Source organism: Mobula hypostoma, chromosome 14 (genome assembly GCF_963921235.1).
Source record: "Mobula hypostoma chromosome 14, sMobHyp1.1, whole genome shotgun sequence".
Lineage (NCBI taxonomy): Eukaryota > Metazoa > Chordata > Chondrichthyes > Myliobatiformes > Myliobatidae > Mobula > Mobula hypostoma.
The window spans coordinates 47,152,620-47,170,546 of NC_086110.1; the positions used below are offsets into that span (position 1 = coordinate 47,152,620).

Genomic DNA, 17,927 nt, shown 5'->3' on the forward strand with positions numbered 1-17,927 from the left:
ACAAAGATGATGGAACTAGCAAAAATTTGGCAGCAACATAACCAAGTTCAACATTCAACCATCCAATGCCATGTTTGAAAAGAGATGTGCAAAGCATTTCTGTACTGATTATTCGTAGTTGACTGTTCAAGTGCTTTAAGAATAGGAATTGTATTCACAGGACTTATACAGCTCTAATTTATAAGAATGATACTCTGTGAAAATTTAAAGAAAGAAAAATCTACGTAATATTTGTACTCACTTCTTGTTTCTTTTTCTCTAATTGGTTGCTGCGGGAAAAATTAGTTTTCACACAATTTGTAATCCAGCAGCTGCTGAGCCGCAGAAGGAGTGTACTGAAAGCTACAATGACCATGGTGGCCTTATTTGACAAGGCTGAATCTCCCTCTCCCTCTCTCATTGGTTTGTATTCCTTTCTCTCTTGAGCTGTTTTTCACCTTGTTGTAGATGCCCCGTTCCTATATTCTAGTCCTTTCTTTCTTCTACTGTGTCCCTCTATATCTACATTACCTAGCTTCCAATACTCATCCACTCACTCATAATTCTTTACTTCTCCCATTCTCTTTAGCTTGATCAGGACATGGCGCCAGTAATGGATAGTTATACATAACGTTTCTCAATGCCTCATTGCAAATCTTTTACATTTTCATATTGCACATTCTGTGAAATGAGGTGTCTCTCGTTAACATTAACAAGACACTACTTGTAAATAAGTTCGAGCTTATGTTTCTGCTTTGAATATCTTGATATAACGTAACTTTCCAAAGAACTCCCCTTTGACGTTTCTACCAATGACCTAATCTATGTCCCCTGGTTATAATCCTCACTGATAAGGAAAAACAGTCTAAGCTTCTCATAGTTTTATACATTTCAATTAAGTCCGCGTTGTCTTCCTTCTTGCAGAGAAAACAATACCAGCTGAGCCAATCTCTCCTAAAAATAAAAATTCTCCAATCCAAGCAACATTCTTGTAAGTACCTTCTGCACTTTATTGTGTCATCACATCCTTTCAGTAAAGTGCTGCCCTGAAGTATACACTCCATGTGAACTGTGGTCTAACTTCTGTCTTAAAATAATCACTGTACTATTCCATGTCTAGGACAGTAAATTTCTCCAAATGCCTTGTTAACTACCTTGCTGCCTTCTGAAATATAGGCATGTTGACAATACCATACGTTGCAGTGTAGAACAGGTTTAAATAGGCCAATGGTCAGGTGTAAAAGTAATTTAGCTTCCTTACCAGCACTAGCCTGTACTGCTTTCATCCCTGTCAAAGACTAGAGCAGTATGTACACGTAATGCCAGTCTGCAGAAAAGGAGGAAGTCGTGGAGGGGTTGTCTACAGAGTCTCTGTGAGTGGAAGTTAGGAATAGGAAGGGGTCAATAATGCTACTGGGTGGTTTTTATAGACCACCCAATAGTAACAGGGACACTGAGGAGCAGATAGGGAGACAGATTCTGGAAAGGAGTAATAACAACAGGGTTGTTGTGGTGGGAGATTTTAATTTCGCAAATATTGATTGGCATCTCCCTAGAGTGAGGGGTTTAAACGGGGTGGAGTTTGTTAGGTGTGTTCAGGAAGGTTCCTTGATACAATATGTAGATAATCCTACAAGAGAGGAGGCTGTACTTGATCCGGTATTGGGAAATGAACCTGGTCAGGTGGCAGGTCTCTCAGTGGGAAAGCATTTTGGAGATAATGATCACAGTTCTATCTCCTTTACCATTGCATTGGAGAGGGATAGGAACAGACAAGTTAGGGAAACGTTTAATTGGAATAAGAGGAAATATGAAGCTATCAGGCTGGAACTTGGAAGCATAAATTGGAAACAGATGCTCTCAGGGAAACGTACGGAAGAAATGTGGCAAATGTTCAGGGGATATTTGTGTGGGGTTCTGCGTAGATACGTTCCAATGAGACAGGGAAAAGATGGTAGGGTACGGGAACTGTGGTGTACAAAGGCTGTTGTAAATCTAGTCAAGGAGAAAAGAAGAGCTTACGAAAGGTTCAAAAAACTAGGTAATGATAGAGATCTAGAAGATTATAAGGCGAGCAGGAAGGAGCTTAGTATGAAATTAGGGGAGCCAGAAGGGGCCATGAGAAGGCCTTGGCAGACAGGATTAAGGAAAACCCCAAGGCATTCTGTAAGTATGTGAAGAGCAAGATGATAAGACGTGAGAGAATAGGACCAATCAAGTGTGACAATAGAAAAGTGTGTATGGAACCGGAGGAGATAGCAGAGGTACTTAACGAATACTTTGCTTCAGTATTCATTACGGAAAAGGATCTTGGCGATTGTAGGGATGACTTGCAGTGGACTGAAAAGGTTGAGCATATAGATATTAAGAAAGAGGATGTGCTGGAGATTTTGGAAAGCATCAAATTGGATAAGTCACCAGGACCGGACGGGATGTACCCCAGGCTACTGTGGGAAATGAGCGAGGAGATTTCTGAGCCTCTGGCGATGATCTTTGCATCATCAATGAGGACGGGAGAGGTTCCAGAGGATTGGAGGGTTGTGGATGTTGTTCCCTTATTCAAGAAAGGGAGTAGGGATAACCCAGGAAATTATAGACCAGTGAGTCTTACTTCAGAGGTTGGTAATTTGATGGAGAAGATCCTGAGAGGCAGGATCTATGAACATTTGGAGAGGCATAATATGATTAGGAATAGTCAGCATGGCTTTGTCAAAGGCACGTCATGCCTTACAAACCTGATTGAACTTTTTGACAATGTGACTAAACACATTGATGAAGGTAGAGCCGTAGATGTAGTGTATATGGATTTTAGTAAGGCATTTGATAAGGTACCCCATGCAAGGCTTATTGAGAAAGTAAGGAGGCATGGGATCCAAGGGGACATTGCTTTGTGGATCCAGAATTGCCTTGCTCACAGAAGGCAAAGAGTGGTTGTAGAGGGGTCATATTCTTCATGGAGGCCAGTGACCAGTGGTGTGCCTCAGTAATCTGTTCTGGGACCCCTACTCTTCATGATTTTTATAAATAACCTGGATGAGGAAATGGAGGGATGGGTTAGTAAATTTGCTGATGACACAAAGTTTGGGGGTGTTGTGGATAGTGTGAAGGGCTGTCAGAGGTTGCAGTAGGACATTGATAGGATGCAAAACTGGGCTGAGAAGTGGCAGATGGAGCTCAACCCAGATAAGTGTGAGGTAGTTCATTTTGGTAGGTCAAATATATAGGCACCCATTAGTCTCATGAGACCATGGATTTGCGCCTTGGAAAGTTTCCAGGGCGCAGGCCTAGGCAAGATTGTGTGGAAGACCAGCAGTTGCCCATGCTGCAAGTCTCCCCTCTCAAATATGATGGCAGAATATATAATGGGAAGACTCTTGGCAGTATGGAGGATCAGAGGGATCTTTGGGTCCGAGTCCATAGGACACTCAAAGCTGCTGTGCGGTTGACTCTGTGGTTTAGAAGGCATACGGTGGATTGGTCCTCATCAATCGTGGGATTGAGTTTAAGAGCTGAGAGGTAATATTGCAGATATATAGGACCCTGGTCAGACCCCACTTGGAGTACTGTACTCAATTCTGGTCGCCTCACTACAGGAAGGACATGGAAACCATAGAAAGGGTGCAGAGGAGAATTACAAGGATATTGCCTGGATTGGGGAGCATGCCTTCGGAGAATAGATCTCTGCCTTTTCTCCTTGGAGCGATGGAGGATGAGAGGTGACCTGATAGAGGTGTACAAGATAATGAGAGGCTTTGATCATGTGGATAGTCAGAGGCTTTTTTCCAGGGCTGAAATGGCTAGCACAAGAAGGCATAGTTTTAAGATGCTTAGAAGTAGGTACAGAGGAGTTTTTTTTAATATAACACAGAGAGTGGTGAGTGCATGGAATGGGCTGCCAGAGGCGGTGGTGGAGGCAGATACGATGGGGTCTTTTAAGAGACTCCTGGATAGGTACATGGAAGCTTAGAAAATAGAGGGCTATGGGTAACCCTAGGTAGTTCTAAGTTGAGGACATGTTCGGCAAAGCTTTGTGGACTGAAGGGCCTGAATTGTGCTGTAGGTTTTCTATGTTTGGTTATATACAGCCATATAGAAAAATAAATTTACATACCAATTATATCTCTGATTAAGGTATACATTTTCTTTTCTTTGATTCGAAGTGCTTTCAGCTGCTCCACATTTTTCAGAGCCGGTGGCTGGTAGATAGTACAATCAGTTTGATTGACACAATTGTAAGTCAACATATTAGGTGCTTCACCTAGAGAAACATTTCATATGTAAGTCGGCTTAAGAGTTAATGACACATTTCAAAATATGACTTAAATATGATATTCATATCAGTTTATTTTCATATCTTTAGTATGTTTGGAATGTGTACCTTCTATATATAGTTTCCAACTCATAACTTTAATTTCTATAATGTTCTAGTTTTTGTGAATTGATATTTTAAAATGATTTCCAAAAGGAGGTCATAAATGAAACCAAAATTTTCCACTTTGAAGGTATGTTAGAACCATATTTTCTATTTTGTGTATAAAAAGGTAAACTGCTTTCCTTTGTAGCATTGACCACAACCCTGAGTACAAATCAAGCTGCCAAAGTAATTTGTACTCATGACTGTGGTCATATCCTCCTCGCTGAGTCAAAGCTGCATCATACAGAGTTAGATTCCTGCAGCTTTATCGGGCCGGTCCTGGCTTTCGAGAAATGGTACCATGTTCCAACTTCTTCGCCCCTGCTTCACAACGACTGTTAGGCAGCCTCTACAGACTGATCATCAACACCGTACATGCCTCATTCATTGTTAGCAGCAAGTGGCGTGAACAGATTACAATTAGTCAATCCATACATAAATAAAAGATGACAATGCAATCGGTGCGGGAAACGAAAAACCAATGTTCTATGGCACTGTGATTTCTGCTCTTGCATCTGCATGTATACTGCTCAATACAGAGAATAAATTGTAATATTTATATTCATGTTCAATTTTAAACAGAATAAAACCATTTCAATGATTTTAGCTACAAAAATGATACGAGAAAATATGCAGAGGAATTCAGTAGAGCAGCTTAAAATGATTCAGTTATAAAGCTTCAGGCAAAAGAATCTCACACAAAATGCTGGTGGAACGCAGCAGGCCAGACAGCATCCATAGGAAGAAACACAGTCGACGCTTCAGGCCGAGACCCTTCGTCAGGACTAACTGAAAGAAGAGATAGTAAGAGATTTGAAAGTGGGAGGGGGAGGGGGAGATCCGAAATGATAGGAGAAGACAGGAGGGGGAGGGATAGAGCCAAGAGCTGGAAGGTTGATTGGCAAAAGGGATACAAGGCTGGAGAAGGGAGAGGATCATGGGACGGGAGGCCTAGGGAGAAAGAAAGGGGCAGGGGAGCCCAGAGGAAGATGGAGAGCAGGCAAGGAGCAATTGTGAGAAGAGGAGAGAGAGAGAAAAAAAGGAAAATATAAAAAATAATAAATAAGTAAATAAGGGGTGGGGTAAGAAAGGAGGAGGGGCATTAACGGAAGTTAGAGAAGTCAGTGTTCATGCCATCAGGTTGGAGGCTATCCAGACGGAATATAAGGCATTGTTCCTCCAACCTGAGTGTGGCCTGAGAAAACAGGATCTCCCAGTGGCCACACATTTTAATTCCACGTCCCATTTCCATTCTGATATGTCTATCCATAGCCTCCTCTACTATCATGATGAAGCCACACTCAGGTTGGAGGAACAACACCTTATATTCCATCTGGATAGCCTCCAACCTGACAGCATGAACATTGGCTTCTCTAACTTCTGTTAATGCCCCACCTCCCCTTCTTACCCCATCCCTTATTTATTTATTTATTTTCCCCCCTTTTTCTCTCTCTCTCGCTCTCTTTTTTTCTCTCTCCCCCCTCACAATTACTCCTTGCCTGCTCTCCATCTTCCTCTGGGTTCCCCCCACCTTTCTTTCTCCCTAGGCCTCCTGTCCCATGATCCTCTCATATCCCTTTTGCCAATCAACTGTCCAGCTCTTGGCTCCATCCCTCCCCCTCCTGTCTTCTCCTATCATTTTGGATCTCCCTCTCCCCCTCCCACTTTCAAATCTCTTACTATCTCTTCTTTCAGTTAGTCCTGACGAAGGGTCTCGGCCCGAAACGTCGACTGTACCTCTTCCTATGGATGCTGTCTGGTCTGCTGAGTTCCACCAGCATTTTGTGTGCGTTGCTTGAAATTCCAGCATCTGCAGATTTCCTCATGTTTGCGAGGCAAAAGAATCTTTCTGTTTGTTAGCATTTCAAAGAACTCAAGGCAACAAAGGGTTCAGTTTTATCAACATTTAAGACAGTGTGTGGAACTGCACAATAGTTTTTAGCTCTCGGTTATTACTAATGGATTTTCTTCACATTCATGCTTTGATATTGATGCATGAAACACTTGGCAAAGAGCTCTGAAATACCATGTGACTGAGTAATACACCAGTTAATGCTCCCTCTTTAACTCCTTGTTACAGGACTCCTGATCATCCAGCACAGATGGTCACTGGTACATACCTTCTGTACTTTATGGAAGATATCCAGTCAGGCTGCATACTGCTGTACCTAGAATTTGACATAAAGCCTTGGCCTTCACTAGCATTCCCCAGCACTGAATTACTCAACAGCTTGGTATGTGGCGGCTGGCGTTGAGTTGGCTGGGGCGAGAGGTGTGGTCATTCGGCCTCTGAATGTGGGGCTCAGGCCTACAACCCAGTGGTGTGGTGGGTGTGAGTCACTGCAGGGTCTGGCAGCACTTGTTCCATGCTCCGTTGAGTCATAGATCAGTTTTTGTTTTTTTTTTAAAGTGGTTTATTTTGTGTTCGTGGGGATGGGAGAGGGAGGTAGAGTTCAGGTTAGAGCTGAGCGGTGGGGATGTGGGAGAATTAGAGGACAGGCTCCAGTCCACGTTTGAAGGCCAGCAGTGTGGACATGGGATACCCACGGTTCAGGTTGGGATGTCCAGCTGGATGTCAGACTGGCAGATCAGTGTGGACGATAGCTGGTGCCTCCATCCCATCCATGGCTCAGCAAGCTGTTGGCGGGTTCCGAAGTTGGAGTTCCATGCGAGCAGGAGGAATGAGGCTCGACAACCTTGTGTGCTGTGTTATGTGTTCCATCACCAGCAAGTTCAGGGGTCTAGGCCCAGTGTTCAGGATTGGCAGGTCCTGGGCTTTCAATGCCAAGGATCAAAGCCGATAGGTCAAATCAGAAGTCGAAATTTGTGGCCTGTTGACCGGAGACGAGTCTCAGGAAGTCCATTTGGGGTAGTCAAAGGCTGAACGTCTGCTTGTCCTAGTCAAAACCCAAGGAGGTTGGAGGCCAAAGAAAATGGCCCACCTTGGGATTAGAGGACTGTGTGTGTAGGTGAGAGGGAGGAATGGGGCTTGTTTTGCTGATGTAATTTCATTGCTTTTTGTGTTCTGCTGAGCATTATGGGTGCCAGAATATGTGACGACTCTTGCGGGAAGCCTCAACATTGGCTGTTAATGCAAAGGATGCATTTCATGATATGTTTCGACGAACATCGGATAACTAAATTTGAATTTTGTGTGTTAACTCAGACCATCTCCTTTAGGATGTGTTGGAAGCTTCCTTCTCCCCCTCTTGCACTTGTTTTCATTGTTGTCCTCAGCACAGAGATTGATTGCTCTATGGTAATATGCTCAACAGTAATCACTGATCTCCTTCCAAACAAAGGTCAGCTGGATTCAGTCTCCACCCTTTGTGATTCAGTTCTTGGACTTGGGTTCTTGCTCTTCACAGAGTTCTCCAATTGAGATGTTAACAGTGGAAGCAGCCCACTAAAGGGAAGCTTTCAGCTGCTGCTGTGTGGGGCACAGCCTACACCCACGCAGTGGAGGAGTCCATTCAACGGCTGGCAAAAGCTCTAAAGATCATTAGCCAGTGAATGTGATGTTAATGAGGGTCGTGGCATTCAAACAGAACAAGATTAACTGGCAAAGGATGGGCTAAAAAATAAGAATCTGCTTCTAATTTTTGAAGATAACTATATTTTAAAGACATTTTTCAATTTTTTTTTAAAAAGACAAATGCATTTGACTATTGAGATTTTGTTGAAGGGATATTGGAGTTCACATGAGCGTATGAATATTTAGGAGCTCAATTAAGTTCCACAAAATAGATGGTGGGAAAAATTGAAGCTGAAAGGATTAAAAGGAAGGGGCTGTGTGCATACTGTTGACACGTTAGAATGCAGAGATCAGTTGTGAATCTTATGCACAGAAAGAAAGGACACTTTGGTGTTCTTTCTCCCAGGGTCCATTCTGGGACAGTGACTTTTTTTTTCAATATCCAGTGGATTCCAATTAATTGGGACATATCAGGACCAGTACATTTTGGTCCAATTAGCTGAAGTTTCATAGAAATAGTTTTAAAAAAGCATAAAAAAGATAAACTGAGTAACAAAATATGTATCTAAATTAAATACCACACAAATTACAACACTACCAATGATACTACAGTACTATGAAACTGTGTATTAGCTCCTAATACTTAACAATGGAAGAATTCACCACATTGCGTTTTTTGATGGCAAATGAATAAATGAGGGCAGACACCTAGTGCAGATAATGAACTGCCTTCATACAATGCTGTCAGTGATTGCATCCTCCAGATCTTCATTTTAATTGTAACATTCAAGATGAGTATCAATACCTTCAAATTCTTCATTGTTCTTAACTAGTGAAAGCTCAGGAAGGCAGCTTGTCAGCATGAATGATTGACCTGTTACCAGGCTTTATAATTTTATGCCTTTATAGTATCAAATCTGAGCAACAGATTCACAAGTTGAAAAGAAGTGGTTAAGTAAGTGAACCATAGAACCATAGAACATTACAGCACAGAAACAGGCCTTTTGGCCCTTCTTGGCTGTGCCGAACCATTTTCTGCCTAGTCCCACTGACCCGCACCTGGACCATATCCCTCCATACACCTCCCATCCATGTACCTGTCCAAGTATTTCTTAAATGTTAAAAGTGAGCCCGCATTTACCACTTCATCTGGCAGCTCATTCCATACTCCCACCACTCTCTGTGTGAAGAAGCCCCCACTAATGTTCCCTTTAAACTTTTCCCCATTCACCCTTAACCCATGTCCTCTGCTTTTTTTCTCCCCTAGCCTCAGTGGAAAAAGCATGCTTGCATTCACTCTATCTATACCCATCATAATTTTATATACCTCTATCAAATCTCCCCTCATTCTTCTACGCTCCAGGGAATAAAGTCCTAACCTATTGAACCTTTCTCTGTAACTGAGTTTCTCAAGTCCCGGCAACATCCTTGTAAACCTTCTCTGCACTCTTTCAACCTTATTTATATCCTTCCTGTAATTTGGTGACCAAAACTGCACACAGCACCTCAAATTCGGCCTCACCAATGCCTTATACAACCTCACCATAACATTTCAACTCTTATACTCAATACTTTGATTTATAAAGGCCAATGTACCAAAAACTCTCTTTATGACCCTATCTACCTGTGACGCCACTTTTAGGGAATTTTGTATCTGTATTCCCAGATCCCTCTGTTCTACTGCACTCCTCAGTGCCCTACCATTTACCTTGTATGTTCTACCTTGGTTTGTCTTTCCAAAGTGCAATATCTCACACTGGTCTGTATTAAACTCCATCTGCCATTTTTCCAGCTGGTCCAAATCCCTCTGCCAGCTTTGAAAACCTTCCTCATTGTCTACTACACCTCCAATCTTTGTATCATCAGCAAATTTGCTGTTCCAATTTACCACATTATCATCCAGATCATTGATATAGATGACAAATAACAATGGACCCAGCACTGATCCCTGTGGCACACCACTAGTCACAGGCCTCCACTCAGAGAAGCAATCCTCCACTACCACTCTCTGGCTTCTTCCATTGAGCCAATGTCTAATCCAATTTACCACCTCTCCATGTAGCCCTAGTGACTGAATCTTCCTAACTAACCTCCCATGCGGGACCTTGTCAAAGGCCTTACTGAAGTCCATGTAGACACCATCCACTGCCTTCCCTACATCCACTTTCCTGGTAACCTCCTCGAAAAACTAATAGATTTGTTAAACATGACCTACCATGCACAAAGCCATGTCGACTCTCCCTAATAAGTGCCTGTCCATCCAAATACTTGTAGATCCTATCTCTTAGTACTCCTTCCAATAATTTACCTACTACAAACGTCAAACTTACCGGCCTATAATTCCCTGGATTACTTTTAGAGCTTCTTTTAAACAACGGAACAACATGAGCTATCCTCCAATCCTCCGGCACATCACCCATAGATACTGACTTTTTAAATATTTCTGCCAGGGCCCCTGCAATTTCAACACTAGTCTCCTTTAAGGCCCGAGGGAATACCTTGTCAGGTCCTGGGGGTTTATCTACTCTGATTTGCCTCAAAATAGCAAGCACCTCCTCCTCTCCAATCTGTATAGGTTCCATGAGCTCACTACTTGTTTGCCTTATTTCCATAGACTCCATGCCAGTTTCCTTAGTATATACGGATGCAAAAAACCCACTTCAGGTCTCCTCCATTTCTTTTGGTTCCATACGTAGCCCACCACTCTGATCTTCAAGAGGATCAATTTTATCCCTTACTATCCTTTGCTCTTAATATACCTGTAGAAGCTCTTTAGATTATCCTTCACCCTAACTGCCAAAGCAACCTCATGTTGTCTTTTAGCCCTCCTGATTTCTTTCTTAAGTATTTTTTTTTGCATTTTTTATGCTCCTCAAGCCCCTTATTTGCTCTCTGTTTCCTGTCCATGTCATACATCTCTCTCTTCTTCTATCAGAGTTCCAATATCCCTTGAGAACCAAGGTTCCTTATTCTTATTCACTTTGCCTTTAATCCTGACAGGAACATACAAACTCTGCACTCTCAAAATTTCTCCTTTGAAGGAGAAATGGAAATGGAAATATTCTACAACTCTGTGGTACAATATTAAGGAGGACATAGTAACAAATTGTTTATATATGCTATCTTCAAAGAGCAAACTGACAAGTTGTTGGAAAGGCACGTGGAATCCTTTCTTTCATAAATAGGGGCACGAGTACAAGAAAGTTGTCCCAGCTGGCTAGGATCCATCAATTTATGCTGACTAATGCTGGATACATTGGAATGGTCCTAGAGATTGAAAACTTCTGTTACATGGAGATGCTAGTGAGGCTGGAGTATGGAGGTGTTCAAAATAATGAGGAAATAAGAGGAAACCATTTCCATTGGGTGAAGGATCCAGAGAAAGGGCACAAATTCTATGTTGTTAACAGAAAAACCAAGGCCACATAAGGGGGTTGGGGATTGTATTGTCATTGTTTTCTTCTGCAGGTGATAGGGTTGGGGATTGTCATTGTCACTGTTTTTTCCCTGCATGGAGGGGGTGGAGATTTATTGCTATTGTTGCTGTTTTTTTCTGTGGGGAGGGGGTGGAGATTCTGGGGTCTGCATGCTTTGTTTCATTTTCATTTTTATGCGTATTTCATGGCTATCTGGAGAAGGCAAATATCAGAGTTGTATTGTACATGCATACTTATACAATAAAATGAACCTTTGAAATGCAGGACTAGGGAAATGGGAATGCTTGGATGCTGTTTCAAAGAATCAACAAAGACACATTAAACTAAATAGCCTCACTGGTGCGAAGTCATTCAATAGTTGTATAGAAGGCATGATCAGAGTTCCACCATTATCCCATGTAGTAGCACCTTGGTGTTTCCAGCAGTAAAATGAAAAAAATTAGCAGAACTCTGCGCTCGTACAGTCTTATCTGCACTTAATATAAGGTAAGAGAAAAGGAATATCCAGCTGAGGGTAGGAGAATGGAAGTATGCTGCTGACCCAACTGTCCAAGGCACTTTACAGAAAGTGGAATCTTCAGCTCCTTGACTGGTTATACTGTATATGAGCAGCCAAGTCGATTACTTACGCCAAATATTGCAGTTTTACTGTATTAATCAGATTATTATTCAATAGAAATAAATACCAGAACCATCAACAATTTGTTTCATGTCAGTAACCGTGATAGTCGTCATTATACTAAGACTTACATTCTGAGGTAAGAAAATCCTCATTGAAATTTTCCTCAGTGTCATTTCTTTCAATTTTTTTGACAATCAGGGCAGCAAATGCAGCAACAAGTAAAACCTTAAAGAAGAGACAAGCAAAATTGATGAGTTACACTTGCTTCACCCCTGGAAGTTGGCACAGATTATGAAGCACAGTTAATCTGCACTCGTTTACTGAAACACAGCCTGCATTCTGACCGTATACTGTCTGCTCGTTAGGATTATCAAAGGATACAGCCAGGGCTAATGACATTGCTCATTATCAATGTCACCTGGGGTTGGTCTGCACTGCTTATAGATGGAACAAGTACGGGGAGGTCTTCTGCGGTGAAGTTGACTGGGCAAACTGTCTCTCATCAGTACTTGTGCCTAAAGTCAGAATCCATACCATTCTCTGTAGACCCTTTCAACAAGTATAGGAAGATTAGTTTTATGTGCCACAGGTGCATCAAACTAACAGTGAAATGCCGAGTTTTGCATCAAATCGAGAAATGGTGAGGATTGTGCCAGACAGCCCGCAGGTGTCACCATCCTTCCAGTGCCAACATAGCAACAGCACGCCCACAACTCATTAACAATTCTGTGGAATGTGGGAGGTAACTAGAGCATCCAGAGGAAATCTGCATGTTCATGCGGAGAATATACCAACACCTTACAGACTGTGGTGGGAATCGAACCCCAATCTTACAGCCAGAGCTGTAAAGCATTGTATTCGCCACTATGCTACCGTGCTGTCCTAGCATAACAGCATAATCAGTTACAGAATCAGAGCATTAGCCAGAAGAACTGATCTTATAAAAGGCAGAGATGGCTCAAGGGGCTGAATTCTTTTCTAAATATAGATATTTGTTGCCTGAAGCATCCCACAAATATGCTTGTACACTCCAGGTATTACTGCTGTGCCAAAAGGCCCGCACATCCTCAATGCAAAGAATAAAGCCAAATGATTGGCCAACCAAAACGATACTTTTACAAGTATGGTTGAATTCTAACTCTCTGTGCTTTCTGGCAATTATACTGCACTATACTGCTTCCAAATCTCTATACATTTCTAGTGTAATAGGGTGCAGGGGAGGGAACATTTCTGGGGGGTGGTGGGGTTGGTGGTGGAATTATCTTTTAGCTTTCACCGTCACTAACTATGATTCCGCTTATCAACCAATAGCTGTTCAGAAGTTTGGCAACCAAAAATTCTGACCAACTTTAAGGGCAGCAACAGTGATTTAAAATGGGCAGCTCATAGAAAGATTGCCTCCAATCATGTACAGCGGTCTCCACACTGGCAAAAATATACAAAGGGAACTTATTTTAGTTCCTTCACCAGCGAACCTCACTGAATTGGGTGATATCATTAGCTGTTCAATCAGCTCCAAAAGGAGTATGATTCTGGTTAATTTCAACATTTGATAGATTGACAGGTTAGTTTTCTTCATTTCTCTCTCCTGCCATTACCTTTAGAGGCTGTATGATGAAGATACTTTCAAGGAAGCTGATGATCATGGACACAAGCCAGCGAGTGGACTGTTCTTTGCCATAGTCAAGACTATACAGCATAGTAAAGAATGCCGAGATACCACTTGTGAAAAACACCAGGAACCAGCCGACGTACACGAACCACCATGGGAGACTCTCCAAACTAAAACTTTTCTTTTCACTTCCAGGCAGAGATTCCCTGTTGAACAGTTAGCAAACTCATTGTAAATGGAATTAACAAACAAGAGAATGAATGCAAACTGCAGTTATAGTTTACAAAGGTAGACTTTTGACTCAAGGGTCATGGACATCATATTTACCGGAACATGGACACGGGAGTCCTACCATTTCCATTACTCATTCAACATTATTCAAAATTACTGATGTGATGAGAATACAGATAAAATTAAGATGTTTGCTGGCCTGGGTTAGCATCAGTGACATCAGCAAGTGGTCTGCCACCTGCCCTCAGGGGAAGGAGAGATAAGGAACAATGGAGCAGCGTCTGGAGATGTGTAATGAAGGGACGGGGGAGAGAGAGCTGTCTGGAGCGGCTTCCCCCTTTGAACCCTGAACTGTTTGAAGTGATGGACAGGCAATACCCCAGCAGGGGGATAAAAAGGGACTGGTTCGCGAAGGCGAGACACACGCCACCCGAGGTAATGAGACCCTGGAAGCGGTACGCTTCTCACGAGTCGGTGGGAAGTATCAGACAACGGCCAGGGTGGAAAGGTACGATCAGCGGGAACCCGGTGTGTGTCCGCCCTTGCCTGGGTGCCGGGTTCACTGCAGAGGATCGACCGCATCTGGAGGAGGGGTCACAGTCGGTGACCTCAGGTGACATCACCAAGGACCCGCCCAAAAGCTGCTTCTGAGCCATCTCGCCGGTCTGTGAGTGAAGCCGTGTCTGAATGATCAGTTGTTCCTGTTCTCTCTCTCTCTCCCCCCCCCCCATGTTGTCCATCGCCATGGCAACGATTACTGCGAACTGAACTACTAAACTGGACTGAACTTTGAGTCACTTTGAAATTTGGTCATTTACCCCTAGACAACGATAGAGCTTGATTGATGCTGTTATCTAAATTCTGTGCATATGTGTGTTTATCATCGCTGAACTGTTGCATTTATTATCCTTTCGATTACTGTGTTGCTTGTTCCTTTAATAAAACTTTCTTAGTTCTAGTACTCCAGACTCCAACTGAGTGATCCATTTCTGCTGGTTTGGCAACCCAGTTACGGGGTACGTAACACTGAACATTCATTGTTACTTTTAGAAATTATTTTGAACTAGGAGTGCTAAACCTCAAGTACTTGAAAAGGTAACTCTACCCTTTGGTACTAGTGTCATCGTCAACGCCCTTATCATCATCTTCATTGGCCTTAATGGCAGCTTTAATAAATTGTCTTATCTTCCGCACTTGGTCTATGGCATGAATCTGAGTGTAAGGGTTCCGAAATTTTTTTATATCCATCTCTTGCAGCTCAGTTTCCACAAATTGAAGCAAAAGCTTCACATAGTGAAAGAAATGTTGCATGATTTGGTTCTTCTGCTTGGCAGAATTGTCTTCGCTTTCTTCAGGTCTGCTGGCTATTGAATCATTATCTTCACTTTGGTGATCATTTCTAGAGTCGGCAGAAGAATCATTTTCTGAAATCACAACCATTTCCATTATTTAGCGGATATACATCTTACATACTTTTCAATGTCTTTTGCTTTGACTAAGAATGAAAATATTTTACATGTTTTCAAAAATACTGATTGTTATGAATGTATTACGGCTGATTAGTTATTACCTCAGGAGAAAAATGATAGAATTTAGATTACTCTAAATAAAAATCTATACTTGAGGTATGCAAGTTAACACATGCTATCATTCTGGTGCAAGTTGGACTGGTATTTCATTGAAATTATTTTTTAAATGGTCATTCACAGAACTTGCTTTCCACTGGTGGTGCATGATTGACATTGCTTCATAGCTCAATATGACACACCTAATGATGCATCAAGTAACATACAGAGAATCTCTCCATTAAGGCACATCACTGCTGGAAATGCATTCGTTATTGTTCTCTGATAAACGGGATGCAAGAGAGCTCTGCTGGGAAAGGGACATGTCCACCATTGTTACAACACGCACCTATCCGCGCTAGCTTCCGAGGTTTAGGTGCTCTAATTCCCCAGAGTATGGATAGCTAGTGCACCCCTTAAAAGATTCAGGACAGTCCTGCTAATTGGCAATCATGTTTTGGGCACCAAGGATCGAGCATTTAAGGAGCGCCTGAACTGAGGTTTGGTGCTCAATCATAAGCCGACTCTTGCGATTTCGCCTAGTGTTTGTTTTATGCTCAGATTCTTGATCCCATTTGAAACCGTGTCTCGATCTTCGCCTTGGATACACCAGCATTTGGGTCCAAGTCACCCTTGTCAAGGAGTCCTGGGCCACTGCGCATTGGGAACACAGGTTAGAGATTTACTCCAACTCAGAGGAATTCATGGCCGCCATGAGGAAGGTTCATCACTCCTCAGAACCAGCCGAGCCTCAGACCACCTGATGAAGGTTCGACAGCGAACGATCAGCAGCTGACCACGCAATCAAATTTCGGACCTTGGCTCAGAATGGTTGGAACGGGGAGGCCTTAGCCACGCTACACCACCACGGACTCCAAGATGAACTGAAGGATGCCTGTGAGGTTAGAGGTTAGAGCTTAGAGGTTCTCGTTGACCAGTCCCTGCATCTCAATAATTGCCTGGCAGAGTGACAGTGGGACTACATCATGAGGTCAAAGGGTTAGCCTGAGCCTAGACTCTACCCTTTGTTGCTCCACTCCCCAACCTCAGACCATGACTAGCCCATTGCCTCCTCAAAATCCAGTCAAACCCATGCAGATCAGTTGCACTAGACTGCACCAATGAGAGGTCCTGGTGCCAGAGTCAAAGTTGCTGCTTTTACTGTGGGGAAGCAGGTCACCTGTGGGTTGAATGTCTGAAGCTGCAACCATCTGGGAAACTGCTAAGATTGTCCAACGTCGGTAGCGGCCACTACGCACAAACCCACGGATTCTGGTTTTGTGCTGAAGGCGGAGTTTAACTAGGGTTAGAACCTGAGGCAAGCGAAGGCCTTTATGGACTCTGGGACAGCAAGTAATTTTCTGGATAGAGGAACCACCCATCTGTTCAACATACCGCTGTGAGAATTGAGTAAGCCCATGCCCGCAACTATCTTGGATGGCCACCCGCTAGGCAGATCCAGCAACAGACTGTGGTGTTGCAGATTAGTATGGTGGGGGGAGGGGACATCGACTCAGACCATGAGAGGCCTGCTTCAGGCATTTTCATGCCTCACATGATTGGAAGTCTGTGTGGGGCGCCACTCCTCGCACAGGCACTAGAGCAAAGTGTGGTTAAGTGCCTTGCTCAAGGACACAAACATGCTGCCACAGCTGAGGCTCGAACTAGTGACCAGATCACTAGACGAACCCCTTAACCACTTGGCCACGTGCCCAACACAATAGGAAATCATGTGGAAAACATTAGTTTCTACATTATTGACCCTCCACTCATACCCCTGATCCTTGGCTGTCTCAGTATCACCCATCCAAAGACTGGAGGGAGGGGAGAATCATTGCTTGGTCCAGCCATCGTAAGAAGGTATGTTTTCAGCTTGGTGTTCTGACCCGCAGACTCTCCCGAGACCAGCAGCCAACGAGGGGATAGACTTCTGCTCAAGGCATCCTGGAGCCTTCCGGAAACCCAGTCCTACCTTCAAGGGAGGAATGTCGGCTCCTGCCAATAGGCCCATGTGAGTCCCGACCCAGTTCAGTCAGGGTGCGCTGGAATGAGATCTCTAGACCAAGAGCAAACCAAGGAGATACCAAGGCAGTATGGAACCCTAGCAGCTAAGCCAAAGGGCTCCATTGTTAGGTCCCATCTAAGGGGAAGACTCCAGGACGGAGATCCTTGGAATCTAGTCCCAGGAGCACAAGGAGCATTTGTTGCACCTTACCGCCAATGTCTGAGGGGAGGGATGAGAATTTGGACGGTGATTTGGCTTCAGTTTTCACTAAAGATTCTTGTAGACCTGTGGGGGAGGCTCTGGGGTCTACTGAAGCTCCTTCGCTACCGACGGAGTCTCAGGAGTCATCCTTGGAGGAGAGTTCAGGAATAATTGCAGCACCCAAGCCAGTAGATTCGAGTCTTTCCTCTGTGTTTCATCATCAGTCCAATGGCCAGACAGAGCGGGTGAACCAAGATGTGAAATGTAGTCTAAGGTTCCTGGCTGCTGAAAGACTGGACAAGTGGAGGAACTATTTGGCATGGACAAAGGTCACCAACAACACTTTACCGCATTCAGCACATGGGATGTCTCCTTCCAAATGCCAA

The 17,927-nt window shown here is 43.4% G+C and overlaps 1 protein-coding gene across 1 annotated transcript in view; it reads right to left on the minus strand.

The window, feature by feature from the left end:
• LOC134356389 (polycystin-1-like protein 2) overlaps nucleotides 1–17,927 on the minus strand; it is a 134,324-nt gene that overhangs the window by 48,360 nt on the left and 68,037 nt on the right. Inside the window, 4 exon segments of the mRNA XM_063067324.1 lie at nucleotides 4,091–4,237; nucleotides 12,056–12,152; nucleotides 13,526–13,745; nucleotides 14,876–15,194. Of these exon segments, the coding sequence (XP_062923394.1) occupies nucleotides 4,091–4,237; nucleotides 12,056–12,152; nucleotides 13,526–13,745; nucleotides 14,876–15,194 (783 nt within the window).